Genomic DNA, 15,088 nt, shown 5'->3' with positions numbered 1-15,088 from the left:
ACAAGACCAACAGATTTTTCTGCAGTCATCCATACATAATTCAAGCATTTACACTGCATAATCTGTTGTTCTCGATTAATGATTTGTAGGCCACCTAAGGTTTAACAAACCGACTTGTTCTCTGTTCTTTACTCTCATGAAAGCGCACGAATTGAAATCCGATGAGATGAACTCAACATCAGCGGCCACATTCAGAAAGAAAGAAAGGCCGTCAAAAGTTGTGCGCATACATAGTGTGCATGGTGTGGGAGGACCACCGGACCGAACTTCGTGATCAATTATTAAAATTATGGGATAGATTTTGTCTAAAATACCATCTCATTCGTCAAACAGGCAGGGTTTTTTTGAACGCAGTGCGAGGGTTAAGAGCAGCTGCGTGATTGAGACCTCTGATGTGACCTCACTCTTCATGAATAAAAAACACACATAAAAACAGTGAGGCGCCACAAGCTCTATCTGAAATGATAGGTTTACATTGTAGCAACTTGGAAACATATGGCGTCAGAAAGGGTTGCATAATAACACTCATCAAGGAATGCCTAAATTGCAACATTTTCAGGTGCTCTGGGAATTATTTCGCACAATTGAGAGGGCTAGCAATGGGCCAACGATTACACCAGTACTGGCGATCTGCTTCATAAGCAGAAGTGAAGGAACTGTGCTCTCACGTATACCAATAAAATGTTGCAGATACATCGATGATTGCTGCATCATAACACAGTCCGAAATGGATGAGTGTTTCCGAATACTAAATCAACAATCGCAATACACAAGACTCACGCGAGTACGCCAAAAGAAGGCTGGCCCTCTTATTGCAACACACAAATGAGTGCTTCAAATGGCATTATTAGTGTAGAGTGGTGTCGCAAAGAAAGTTGCAAGAACATCTTATTGTATCCCAAATCCGCACATCCGACTAAAGTTTAAGGGACAGTGATTCATAGTCTGTTCAAAACCGCTACTAATGACAATGGTGAATCGCGAAGGCCACCTCTGAGAATCGCATTGCCATACAAAACGTCCGCATTACCGAAGAACATCCGCTGTAAATAGCAATGTTCCACACAAGAACAAACTTCCCCTTTGAGTTCCTCTCATATCTGTCAGTGCCGCCGTTCAACGCAGCGTTGTTCAAGCACAATTACAAGATTACGTGATTCTGGTAAATATCTCTAATGCGAACATCAAAAGCCAGCTTGTTGAGAACAGATTATGCGACAGATACTGCATCCGTGCAAGATCTGTTATTTGCCCTTAAAAACAGGCGACTACGCACCAATGGAGGTGATATATGAGATTTAGTGCTTGATTTGCAGCGCAGTAACATTGTGGAATCTTAGAGTGATGATTAGTAAACATATGTCGGAAAAACGGTGTGAAAGTTCAATGCCACCACTTGAAAGTCATAGACATGCGACCCACAACGGAAAGATTATGACGTGCTAGCTCATGAAAGAGAAACTTCGGCAAAGAAAACGTTGGAGACGTTTTGGATTCTTAAGATAAACCCTTCAATGAATAACAGGAATGAATGCTTGTCGACAACAACTGGGTTCTTGCCACTTATACCGCTCTGCGACCTATCACTGTCTGATATTGTGTGTGTAGATGGAATCATCTGTATCGTCGCTGGCGGTCCTACACAGCAATACTCATTCGTTGATACATTGAGAAGAGTACTAGCAACCGCACCATATCCGGTGGAACAATACGTAAAACTATTTTCAATGTTCAAGCCACCTTTTTTCATTACCTTGAACGACTATTGAATCACTGAGCCAAGGTACTGTGGCACGTGATGGAATAACCGTGAGATTGTTTCAATCAACCTCTATTTATGCCTCTGAAGACGGCGAAAAAGCAGGCAAATGAAGGTTGTTATTGTTTTATTTTAATTTTATTCCTAACATTCATCTCTGTTCTTCAATTTTCTTGTTATTTTTTTCTGTGGAAAAAAGTGCTGCAGCAGCTTCTTTTTTTCTCTCTACACTTACAACGTCACTGTTGAATTCGTTCTGTCTTCGGTTATGTAGAAAGAGCGAAGTACGGCACAATTTCATTTGTAAAAGTACAAACACCCCACCTATCCTGACATTAAATTCGCACCATTGAAGAATTATCAAAAACTGGCTCAATTTGTTAAAGTAATGAATGATGTTTTCCGTTTTACACTAGAGCGTCCGCCGTTTGTGTACAGTGTAGTACGTTGTTGTGGATAACCGTCTGAATGACGGCGACGTCGTTGTTGTACGCTACGCCGCCCCACCCACCATCACCCGTTCATCGCCAACACATTGTGAACGCAGTACGCGGCACAAAAACATTCGTCGCTCGTCACGCCTTTTAAAATAAGGCGGAAGTCGGAGTTACAGTACTGGTTTTCGACTAATCGAAGCTCCTAAAATTGTTGATCGTTGAACAAATCTGATTCGAATAGGTACGGAGAGAATCGAATTCGTTCGAAGATCACTAGGCGACAATTTTTCAGTGATCACTAACAGGGTGTCATTTACATATTTCCATTACGATTTTCTACCAGTAATATTCCTGAGCTCCTATGTATATGGGTCGTACCATAAATAATGCTATGCTCTGTATTTTTGCTACCTTTATTTTTGAGACTAAAAGAAACTTTTTACTTCTTTTTTCTTACTTTTTTTAAAGTTTGAAATGCACTCTCCTTTATTTTTTTTACAACCCTTTTCCTCCTATTTGGTAGATTTTCAACGACGTTCTCCCAATGTTTGCCGTCATACATTAGTCCACGGGAATGTAAGAACACTTCTTCTATTTAGTGACCTAACAAGAGTAAATGTTTCCCCGAAGCTTCTTTCATTTCCTTGGAAACACTTCGCAGGCTTTATATGTATTAATTAAATGAAGTTGACCGCAGAACATCAGGTTGTTCCATAGGTTTCTTTCATACTTTTCTAATATTTTTATTTTTTAATCAACAACAAGGGCATTCCTCCAATCCATCGCATAATTAATAGAATAGTGAACAGTCTTCGTTCATCGATATTTTTGATTCTTTTGGGTTTGGACTCAGATTGCTGTGAGATAAATTGTTGAAGACGGTGAAAAAAATCTTAGGTGAATAAAAAGTGGACTCCAACGTAAACATTTCTTTGAAACCTTAGACGGAGTCGATTCCTTCATAGCGTTACAAAACTACATAGTTGTTGATGTCAGCATTTATGCTTTCTAGGAAAACTTTGGCTCCACATGAAATATTTTAGGTGTGGACGAGCTCGAGTTTTCGAGGTAAAATGAGGCGATAGCATCTTTAAAGCCTTATTTGGATGTTTTCATCGCGTAATCCGAAATCATTATTGTAGGTTTTACGTTTTTAGGAAGACATTTGCTTGAGTTACAATAATTCCAAACCAAACAAGTTAACTATCGGTCATTTTTACGAGCAACAACCCAAAAAAGGTCCGCGAATAAACAGATTTTTGGATTTTTCTCTCCAAAAAAAATTGTGTTGTTGCCATGTAATTACAGTATTTGAGCCTAATCAAAATTATACAGATTTTTCCTTGAAAATCGAGATTCAAATGAGTTTACGTTGAGATTTTAGTGAACATTAGGGTTTTTCTACTATTTAATGGTAGTACAACAAAAACTAGTTATAGAAAAATAATACAGCATAGATCTTAATAGTGTAATCTGGAATAAGTTGATTGAAGTTAAATTAATTCAATTAAGGAAAAAATAAATAAATAAAATGAAATCTGCTTTGGTTATTTAATCGTTAAAAATTAGATCAGAAGAAACTCACTTGACATGAAAGATGCGGAAGAGGGAGGAGAAGAGAAGAATTCCAATAATTATAATAATAGATAATTTTAAAAGTTTTTGGTACATATATATGTGTCTTTTTCCAGAGGATTCCGAAAAGTAATCTGAATATAATGGAATGTTTTTTTTTCTGTGGCAGTTATCGTAATCTTCTATTACATACAAAATTTTGGCGTGGTGTGACACTTTAAGTAAAGTTTTATTTGTTTTGTTTTTGCACCATATTTGTAAAGTAATGCTATAAATTTTGTTTATTTGTTTATTTGCCAAACCATCCAACCACGCCGGGTACGGTAAATGAACAATCATACCGATGAAGGACATAAATTTAAGAAAAACCGACAAAAGAGAGACAAATGGAATGTAGTATGTGTAATGTAGTAAACACAAGAAACTAAGTGTTAACTCTTGCTTGAATCTTTCTACCTTCTTTTTGCTTATTCACTTTTCTCAACAAATTACGTTAATTTTCAAAATGGGCAAATTTGGACCAATTATCAGCTCAGAAAGTCAGACAAAACTCGCTTTTTTATGTTGGACCATTTCAATTGCTTCTGGAGTTTTTTTTATTTACTCTTTCATCCTTTTTTGTTGCACTGCTCACTTATTTACTTTTCTAATACCAGTTTTTGTTTGTCGAAGAAATGGTCCATTCATTCATTCGTTCGTCCATTCATTCATTCGTTCGATCAGTCGTTCGGTTAGTCGTTCGTTCGATACCCTGCTCATTCACTTGTTCATTCCTTTAGTTAAGGTCTTATAATTTTTCATCTAATAGTCAGGTTTTCTACATTCAAGCCATTCCTACTATACTCATACTTATTATACTTATTATTCACATCCACATTTGTAGACTCCTTATTGTCTGATAACACTTTCTTCCATTCATTCATTCATTCATTCATTCAATCATTCACTTGAAATAGTCAATCAATTAAATCAGCTAGATCTAGAGATTTTTGATCCAGCCCTCTATCGTTCCAAAATTTCCCTGTTTCGTTTTCGTGTTTGTTTGTGCATTTGTACCACCGTCCGCACTTTCTCCTCTTTTCCTGCCTTTCTTTTGTTCTATAATTCAATCTTCAATCAAAAACCCGCTCACAAACATAAGAAGAGGTTGACGAATAAACCTTTTCGTTTGAGAAAAAGAACACAGTACTTAATAGCATTACATTAATCTGAGTACCGAGTTTGTTGTTTTCGTCGTTTTATTCGATGCTAAACCACAGTCTTTGTGGTGGTTTTACTACGTTTACGTGGGAAAAGACCCACCATGTCTCATGAATATCCTATATATTTCAGTTTTTTTATTCTTTTTTAATTTAATTAATTTTATTTATTTCTTGAGCTCAGTTGATAGTAACTCTCCAAACCACCCATTCTATCACCACTCATATTCATGAATGTGTAATCATGTATACAACACAACATAACGCATAACAAGTTACTTACTTACGCGAAAAGTTCAGTTTCTTTAAAACTATTTGATCAGATTCGATCCTCGAGAACAATAAGCAAGCGCTTTACATTCGTCTTAGCTTACTGTTGACTACTGTATCTCGATTTTGTTCCGCGTTATGGAGTAAGGTGACGTATGCGCATGGTTATATAAATATTTCAAACAGTTCCAGGATTAATTCTCCTATTTTCTGCTATTCGTTATTTTCTTAAATTCCTCGTAGTTGATTTTATCAAGGAATTCTGTAGAAATTCTAGACATTGGAGAATGGAGCAGCTGTCAGCATAAAACAGTAGAAGTTCTGAGCTCAGCTCAAGCACCACATGACTATTATATTTGAATTTGAAGAAGAATATGTAGCGATTGCATAGCTCCCCTAGCAATCTTTCGGCTGCTGAGATTCGTGCCAGTTCACTTATAGGCATCACCCCACAAATCTCGAGTGGTACGGATTTCCGGTGAAGTATTCGTATACGTGGACGTAGATTATGAGGAGGAGGGTGAAATCCGTCCGTATCCGTTTCTTCCTAATTCCCGTAGAAAACGGCCCGGAAGACACAGCTTCGAGCTTTCCGGCGCACTATTTTCTACAACTAGTTCGATTGGAGCGCGCCAGCCCTGTGCGGCGCCGCATCTTACGGGCCGTTTTTTTACGGCACTTAGGAAGAAATGGACGGAATCACCCCCTCGTGAATTCGTGGTATGCTGCCTTTAACGAACACTCGTATGTTTTTGAATCACTTTAACCATACACGTTTCGATAACTCAATATGTAATAGAGCCTTCCGATGTCACTGCATTGTACACGAATGTCTCCAATGTCTCCGCTATACAGGCGGGTAGCTAAAATTTCCTTAGCAATTTTAAACGAAGACTAATACATGATCGCTTGTATGACTGTATTTGAACTACACCGGAGTCCAAAATGTTTCGGAATGTGATTGCATACGTTCATGTGTTGTTTATCTGATTTCATATATGATGTAGGGTGACGAATACATAGGAGAAACAGCTAGACCACAATGTATTCGAGTCAAAGAGCACTTGGACGGCAAAAGAAAATCACGTGACTCCGCTGCGTTGGGTGCTCACAGGCACGGATTCCTAAGGTTTTGAAGTTAGGATACGATACTGGCGCAGAAACCTAATACTGCCACGTGTAAGGCTCTAAAGGCGTTCGGGATCTACTCCAAAAACCCGAGGATGAATAGCAAGAAGAAATACCTGTGTATTACGCGGGAACTCGTCCCCTATTTGAGGACTCTAGTTGACTGCGCTGGTCACCTCACCGTGGGTATCTTGCAGAAGCAGGAAAGTTCTCCGATCCTAAGCTACGATCTGCACTTTGACTTGTAGCTTTGGGATCTAACCTCGAGCTCAAGACTTTCTTTGTTGTATGGATAAGGCGCTTGCTCGGATAAATCACGTTGAATTTTACCTTCTTAGGTTCTGAAGAATGTGAACTCGCCGAAAAGTTAGTCAAGAATAAAGCATTATAATAACTTCGTGTTTACATCAATTTAAAAACACAAAAAGAGACTGAATTCTCTGACGTTATTCAATCCGCTTGCGATGCGTCACCACGTTCACTTCAATTCGGAACTGCTTGAGTTCACGTACGCGTGTCTAGCCTATACAACAAGTTGCAGGGGGCTGGCTGATATGTGAAGTCAGTGTTTTTATTCTAACAGGCAACTCTGCTACCAATTTATCGACTCCGGAGGGAGGAAAGCTCTGGTGAGCCCTAGGGCGGATTCGAACCTCCGATCGATCGTGCAGACACAGCGGAAGTTCTTACCGACTGCGCCACATCCGCGACCTAAAGACATTGTGTACACATAGTGATTGGCACTTTTTCATATAGTCTTAATATATTCTCTTGTATGCATTTATTTGTTTATGTCATTGTATTTATTTATCTCTTCTTTTTATATTATTATTATTATTATTATTATTATTATTATTATTATTATTATTATTATTATTATTATTATTATTATTATTATTATTATTATTATTATTATTATTATTATTATTATTATTATTATTATTATTATTACCTTATGCCTTATGTAGATGCGGGTCACCTAATAATCTACAGTAATCACAGGGATGATCTGCATTGAATACAATCACATTGTATCATTATTATTACTATTATTATTATTATTATTATTATTGTTACTATTATTATTATTATTATTATCTTCCTGCTAAATTTCTTGAATTCTTCAGAATCTAAATTCTAACTCATCTCACCGCCTCTCACCTCACACCATCAGTTTCCAGTTTGCTGTTTTCCATGAACAAACGATTTTCATGCGATTAGTGGTACAAGTTCTTTTTATCGCCGCTCATAACAACTAGTGCGTTGATGCGAAGGGAAAATAGGAAAATTCGAGAAGGAAAAGTGCATGTACCGTCCTGTCCCCGTTGCCCTGTTCGGTTGATGTTGCTGCTGCTGCCGTCACTCAACTCTCCATTACTTCTCAGTCCGTTATTGTCATCAACCTAATGCATTTCACTTAATGTCTATCTGTGTAGAGAGAATCAAGGAAGTTTTTAATGTGGTGAGTTTTTGTCCATTTATCGTCTTTTGACTAATTTACCAGTTTTTTTCGATAACATCATGTCGTACAGGTTCTTTTTGACTCTTTCTATAGATTTAATTCTAGCCAGAAGTGGAATGGAGTAAGGAGACCATTGAACAATTTCATTCGTTATTTTTCATTTCTTCCTTGTGCTACCAGAAGTCTCCGGCTTTTTTGTTCTTTAGCGAACCATCTAGTACAGTGAGTTGTAAAAGTGAACGGAATATGGACTATCGATAAACCTCGATATGATTATAAAACCTGCCAACAGTATGGAAAATGTCACTTAAAAATTGTTGAACTGTTAAAAATGTAGGATTAATGTTGTTAGACCTTTTCATTATTTCATCGCTATTATTTCATTGTTATTTTTTGTTATTTTTTCCATTCTGTGTCTATCTTCACATTTCTTGCCCTCCATCAACAGCCTCCTCATTTAGAGGCAGCTCACCACAAATCTGGGGTGGTACGGATTTCAGATGGAGTATGCGTAGATGGGGTCGTAGATTGTGCAGAGGAGGGTGATTCCGTCCATTTCTCCCTTCTTCACTGCAAACAGCCGCCTTCAGCATGCTGTTACGCACGACGCCATCTATTGGAACGCTCCACCCCTTGCGCCGCCTCCGCCCTGCGATTCGTCGAAAATCAATTCGGACTGCCCCGATAGGCAGTAAGGGGTTCTACGTGTGCAAGGGTGGCGCGCTGCAATAGAAGGCATCGTACAAAACGGCATTCAGGGGCCGGCTGCTTGCAGTGACTCAGGGAGAGATGAGCGGAACCACCCCTCTCTCCATAACCTACGACCCCGTATACGGATACTCCACTTGAAATCCGTACCGCCCCAGATTCGTGGTATGCTGCCTTTGAGATAGGGACGCTACTGTTCATATGCGTCAACTCTACTCTTCTTTTAAATTTTTCTGATAAAATTCCATAGAAGCCTTTTCGAATCAAAATCTACACGTTGAAAAAACATCGGAAAACCACGGGTACTCGTCATTGTCATCATTTCCAGTTTCGATTAAAATTTGTTTTCTGCTGGTCCTAACACATAAACTATAATCGATTGTGATTTGCATCAAAGTTCACCACCATTTCACTTTAGAAAAAACTAGGTCATAAACTTTTTTGTCTACCTGTCTATTTCTGTATTTTTTATTTCCATAAACTATTTGTCCATTTTTACTGAGACAACTTTTTAGGATCAAACATTCTCCATAATTTCGATTCGTTTGTTGAGCTGCAGTGAAGATTTATATTGATTTTTCTTTATCAACAACTATTATTTTCTATACTGTTATGTGTTTTACGAACACATAACAGTATAGAAAACGAACGTCTGTTCGCTCATATATCTAAGTTATATTGTTTCTTTAAATTTATTTAAAATTCATTCTTATTTTAGTTCTTCTTTAAATTTATTTAAAATTTATTCTTATTTTAGTTCTTTAAATTTATTTAAAATTTATTCTTATTTTAGTTCGTCCATTTAATCTCACTTGACTACTCATTGCTCGGATTTTTCTTCTTTGACCATACCCATCGAACATCAACAGCTACTCTATTCTAACAGGCATTTCAGAGACATTTATTGATTCTCTGACTGAAATTCATTATTGTGTGCGTTACGTTTTCCCGGTTCATTTTCGCTTACTAGAATTTGTGAATTCAGAGACATTTTCGGTGGAAAGTACGTAGAAAATATCGAACTGGTTCATCAAACCACCTTTGAGTGCTTCTGAGAAAGAAAAACATTTGGAAATGTACTTTTGCAGCTACGCTCTGGCCCAGAAACGTGATTTGAAGCGGTTTTTTGCTTTGTATACGTTTCATACAGTAATTATTATATGTACCTTTGTTATATGTACTTTTTGTCAACTTGTTATTATATCGCTGTCAAAGATGACAGCAATAATTTGAAGCAGCTACAATGCTTCCTAACTAATACGATTACGGCTTTAAATCAAGATTATTAGAATATTAGATAGAAAATAAATAAGAAAAGTGTTATTAAAATAATATACTATAAAATTGGAGAAAAAATAACACTGAATAGTTGAAGTGCTAGTGAAATAAAACATTATAATATAGTTGTAATAATAATAATAATAATAATAATAATAATAATAATAATAATAATAATAATAATAATAATAATAATAATAACAATAATAATAATAGTAATAATGACAATAATAGTAATGAATGAATGAATGAATGAATGAATGAATAAATAAATAAATGAATGAATGAATGAATAAATGAATGAATGAAACTATTACGAAATAATTCGACGAGACGACGATTATATGCATGAACTAACCAGTTGAAAAGTATTGTTATGGAAATCGAGCTACATACGCTTGTCATAGATTCACTTTCCATAATTTTAGGAGATTTCCTATTGGCTAATTTACAAGCGGTGCTACGATAGGCTGGAAATGATTGCGCACATATTCGGATTATGCTGAATGATTTTTTGAACTTACCGTAACATCAGTGCTGCATTGTTAAGGCACCGCAAATTTTGGAGCTTTTCTTTTTTCAAGAAGTTAAAAATTATTATTTTTATAAGTCCTTAGCTTAGCACACGGCGCTACAGTAACTCGCTTAGTATAGGTGCTACTTACCTTACGTCGGTATGTCATAAATTAAGAGCTTATACTGCTTTAGAAAATTTTAGGCAGACAGTACATAGTTACTTACGTTTAGTTCGTAGTTACAGCAGTTACTCAGCCATGATGTACATATATATTAGCAAGTATTGATTGGTTAAAGGCCGCATACCATTAATCTGAGGTGGTATGGATTTTCCACGAACAACTTCACTAAAATTGGAATTATTTCTTTTTCTCTCTATTTTACGCTCAACCACTTACTATACGAATGAAAAAAATCTCTTCTTAACGGTGAAATCATAATTTCTTAGGGCGAGTTTCCATTTATCTACCTCAGTAATTGAGGGAGCAATGATTGAAAACAAAAATCTAGTTCTATTAGAGATTTTATATTCCTCGATTCCTTAGTACGAATTGTTACGGTACATTTGGTTATTTACTTCCAAAAAGAACGTTTTTTTTCACGAGTCGAGCATTATCGACGGTGATAAGTACTGTATAGAAGTGGGCCAAAACAGGTGTACTCTCAAGGAAATCCTCTGGAAAAAATGCATAAATTTCAAAATATGCTAAACAATAGTGTTGTAGAGAAATACTGACCCGGTACAGTATCGTACATACAGTATCGCTAATAAGAGCCATACTCCTGCGGAAAACATGTTAATGGGCGCTGAGCTGATGGTGATCACGTGATAGAATGCGCAGTATCTGCTTCAGATTAGTGGTGTTTTTAAGCGTGTTTTTAATATTAAATGTACTAGACAAGTAGATAAATAGATAAATAAATAAATAAATAAATATCCTAGGAATTCAAACACGAACATAAGCGCCGATTCCTGCACAAAAATTTTGTAGCGCCTAAACAAGTGAACTTTTTGCTATAATTCAAGCTTAACTACATTTTAAATTCATTGATCAATAATTTCAGATGTAATACAATTTTGTAAGTTGATAGAAAGGGCATAAATACGAGAATTTTCCCCTGAAATAACGATAAAAGTTTCTTTGACTTCATAACGTCTTCGAAAAAAAATTTTGTCTCTACCGCTAAACTATAAATTTCGAAGCTGGTCTTCGGGACCTATAGCTCAGAGCTAAAGCCGAGCGCTACCCGCGCAATTCTCGTTCTGTCAGCATAAAACATGATCTAATTCGGAACATATCCGATAATAAACATAACGATGTTTGTTTGTTTCTTTTTGCAAACAACTTGAATGGAATTCTCAGCCTGTTAAGGATAAGTTTTGAGGGATTTCTTATTTTTCGGAAGTTTTTTGTTTTGTAATCTCTTGATATTGAATATTAGATGTAAACGCTCTGCGTATTTTACTTATTTATTTATTTATTTATTTATTATTTGTCTATGTATTTTTGTTTATCTCTCGCATTAAATGCAAGCGCTCCTGTTTATGACTTTTATACATTCTAAAAAAAAGAGAGATGTGACGGTTTGTAAGTTAAGAACTAATTTCCGCTATCGCAGGAAAGTTTTTAGAATCACTATTAGTTTCTGGTGCTTGAGAATTTGTGTAACGATCATAAATATTGTTGAGTGTTTTTGAATGGACTGCTGAATAATAATAGACGATCCATCATATCAACACTTCCACCCGCCCGTCTACAGTAATCGAATAGCCGTCGTGCAATTTGTCATCTGCTGACTTTCGTAGCCGTTTTGTGCCGCAGAAATCTTTTTTTTTTTGATATTTTTTAAACGAAAATCTTCACTCTCCAACGGTTGGCAATTTTCCAGCGCACATCCGTACTTTCTACTCGATCTGCATTCCTGTCATTTCTCTTTTTTTTTTCTTTCTTTCCTTGATTCAATGGAATTTGTCGTTTCACATTTCCGTGTCAGCAACAGTGTCACGCTTGAGGAGGACGGTGTCACGTATGTTTAGGAGAAATAATGGGGGATAGTGCATCTGACTGAACTGACTTGTGTACGTGTTTCTTGCTTGTCAAAATGTTTCAAGGCAGCCAACCACGAAATTGACATCGTTGGGATTCTTTTGGGAAAAGATAATGTTAGGGGTGTAGGTATAGAAGTATGAACATGTCTACGTTGAATTCCCCCTAATTCTACTGAAAAACGACGTGAGAAACGACCTTCCTGTGCGAACCTCCCTACGAGGCACCTCATTATGCTACCTTCGCGCGTGCGTCTCGCGCTGCATTCAGCAACATATCCATTGCTCTTGGTTGAATGCCGAAATCTTGTTGACTATTGTCCATCCGCTCGCGTATGAGGCGCGTGTACACGGTGCGCGTCGCAATGTGTTTCGTAGGAAAATTCGCACAGGAGAGGCAGTTTCTCACGATTTTTCAGAGCGTCTAGGAAGAATTGAACGCGTGTGCACGTTTATACTCGTACTCAAAATCTATAACTGTAACCCTACCTTTTCCTGGAGAGATCCCAACATCGTCAATTTCGTTGTATGGTACTTTTAAGATGGTTAATGTTCTAGACATGATGTGTTCATTCCTGGTTTTAACCGTTTTAAACGAAGATCAAATTTTTTAAATATTAAACACTCACAACGGGGCGGATGTGGCGCAGTCGGTTAGAGGTCCGTTGTAGCACATGGTCGATGGTTCGAAGCCGCCCTAGTGCAAACCAAGCCTTTCATCTCTCCGGGGTCGATAAATTGGTACCAGACTTGTCTGGGAGGATAAAAACACTGACTTGATCATCGGCTGACACGTGTGCCAAAACCTCAACGACTACGAATTCCACTAAAACGCGTTGGTGCATCCCGCGTGGATTGATACGCCAGTGACTTTATCCTTTATCCTTTTAAACACTCACAACACAAATACACAACATCTTATCTAGAACAACTTCACATCCTCTTATTTCTTTTTTTGAATTTTACTTTAGCTTGTTTACCTTATTCGACTTATCGAATAGAAATAAGGATTTATTGTCGGTAAAGTTAAGGATCATAAATTCCCATCTCAACGCTCACAGCTTGTTAAAGACTAGAGCAGCGGCTCAGATTAAAGGCATCACCCCACGAATCCTAGGTGGTACAGATTTCAGGTGAAGTATTCGTATACGGGATGGTAGATTATGGGGAGGAGGGTGATTCCGTCCATTTCTTCCTAATTGCCGTAAAAAACAGCCCGAAAGATACAACTTCGATCCGTCGCGCTACTTTCTACAACGAGTTCGATTGGAGCGCGTCAGCCTTGTCTGCACGCGCCGCATCTTCCGGACCTTTTTTTACGGCAATTAGGAAGAAAATGACGGAATCACCCCCCTCTCCATAGTCTCCCATCCCGTATACGAATACTCGAACTGAAATCTGCACCACCTCAGATTCGTGTGGTGATGCCTTTAACTCTACGAAAAAAAAAACAGGCAGAGGTCTACCTTTCTGAAGGACGCACCTCTGGAATGACTTTCCTATAGCGATCTGAACCTGTGATGATGAGCAAAAGATTAGAGTTCTTACACGAATTTTCCCAATTTTTTCTTTAAAATTGCAAATATTTTACCAGCGTCTCCGTTTTTGCATTCTACAAGTCATGTAGCCACCTCACGCTATCCTCTTAAGATCATCTTATGATCATCCCACCGCCCTTCTCCCGCCGTTAGTTAATCCAGACCATTCGTTACGCTGACAACAGTTGCTGGATTGATTCTATGATAAATTTTATTTGACATGAAAAAAAAATTGTGAGAAAATGTAAGTACCAGCGAAAAAGAAAAAAATAACTGTAAAATATGAAGCAATTCTTTGGAAAATTCCTCTCACAACATGATCAGAAACAAAGTAAAGTAAGTAGAAAGAAATGAAATAAAAAGAAAAAGAAGAAACACTTTGAGTTCTTACTAAATGCAAAGAAAAAGATCTTATTAAGGGCATTATGAAGAACATGTTTCGACAATAATGGAAAACAAATGTATGAAAATTCAGGAGCAGTTCCAATAAATGAGTAGAATCTGTAGTGTAGGTGTAGAATTAGAAACTGAGTTACAATTATTAATAATAAGTTACTCAAAATTAACAATATTAATAATTATAATTGATAATATTATTATTATTAATTATTAATATTATTAATTATAAGTAACACTAGAGGAAAACATTTACGCATAAATTTACAATCGCCGATTGAGAGTTGTACGAAAATTTCTCCTCTATCTCCAGAAAAAAGACTTCGACTCGTTCTCGCAAAGGTGAAATGAAGCAGCTTTTTTACTTTTTTTTTGCTTTTTTCTTTCCTTAGGCTTTGATGCGTTTTTTTTCACTTTATTGCTACTCGTTTACTGCAACTATAATATTTCTTTTTGAATTCTTCTCGTCTTCAAGTCATACTCCTTCCGTTCTTTCTGAGCAACTGTAAACTTCTTTTTGTGATGTATGTTACAAATTTGTTCTTTTTCCATCGCTAGAAAGCCTGGTAGGTTCTTCAAAGTCATTCAATGCTTTGTGGAAACAGAAAGAGGTTTTAGAGAGATTCAAAAAGCTTAACTGAGGTTTAGTACCGGTTCTCTTCTGCTGGTGAATGGAGCTTTTCGTTCATACCACTTCCGGTCGCGCGAGAATTTACATGAACGAGAATTCACGCGAGAATTCACATCGCGATCGCTTGTGGCAGCCGCGAATGTT

At 37.0% G+C, this 15,088-nt stretch overlaps 1 protein-coding gene across 1 annotated transcript in view; it reads left to right on the top strand.

Moving 5' to 3' along the window:
- Positions 1-829, top strand: part of RB195_009115 (uncharacterized protein) — a gene marked incomplete at both ends in the record, with an annotated part of 30,492 nt that extends 29,663 nt beyond the window's left edge. The window contains one exon of the mRNA XM_064195956.1: positions 560-829. Coding sequence (XP_064047101.1) covers positions 560-829 — 270 coding nt within the window. The remainder of the gene's footprint in view (positions 1-559) is intronic.
- Between the last annotated feature and the right edge of the window lie 14,259 nt (positions 830-15,088).

This window comes from Necator americanus, chromosome III (assembly GCF_031761385.1).
Source record: "Necator americanus strain Aroian chromosome III, whole genome shotgun sequence".
Taxonomy (NCBI): domain Eukaryota; kingdom Metazoa; phylum Nematoda; class Chromadorea; order Rhabditida; family Ancylostomatidae; genus Necator; species Necator americanus.
The sequence above is the reverse complement of the archived record's forward strand: the minus strand, read 5'-3'. Positions and strand labels throughout refer to the sequence as shown.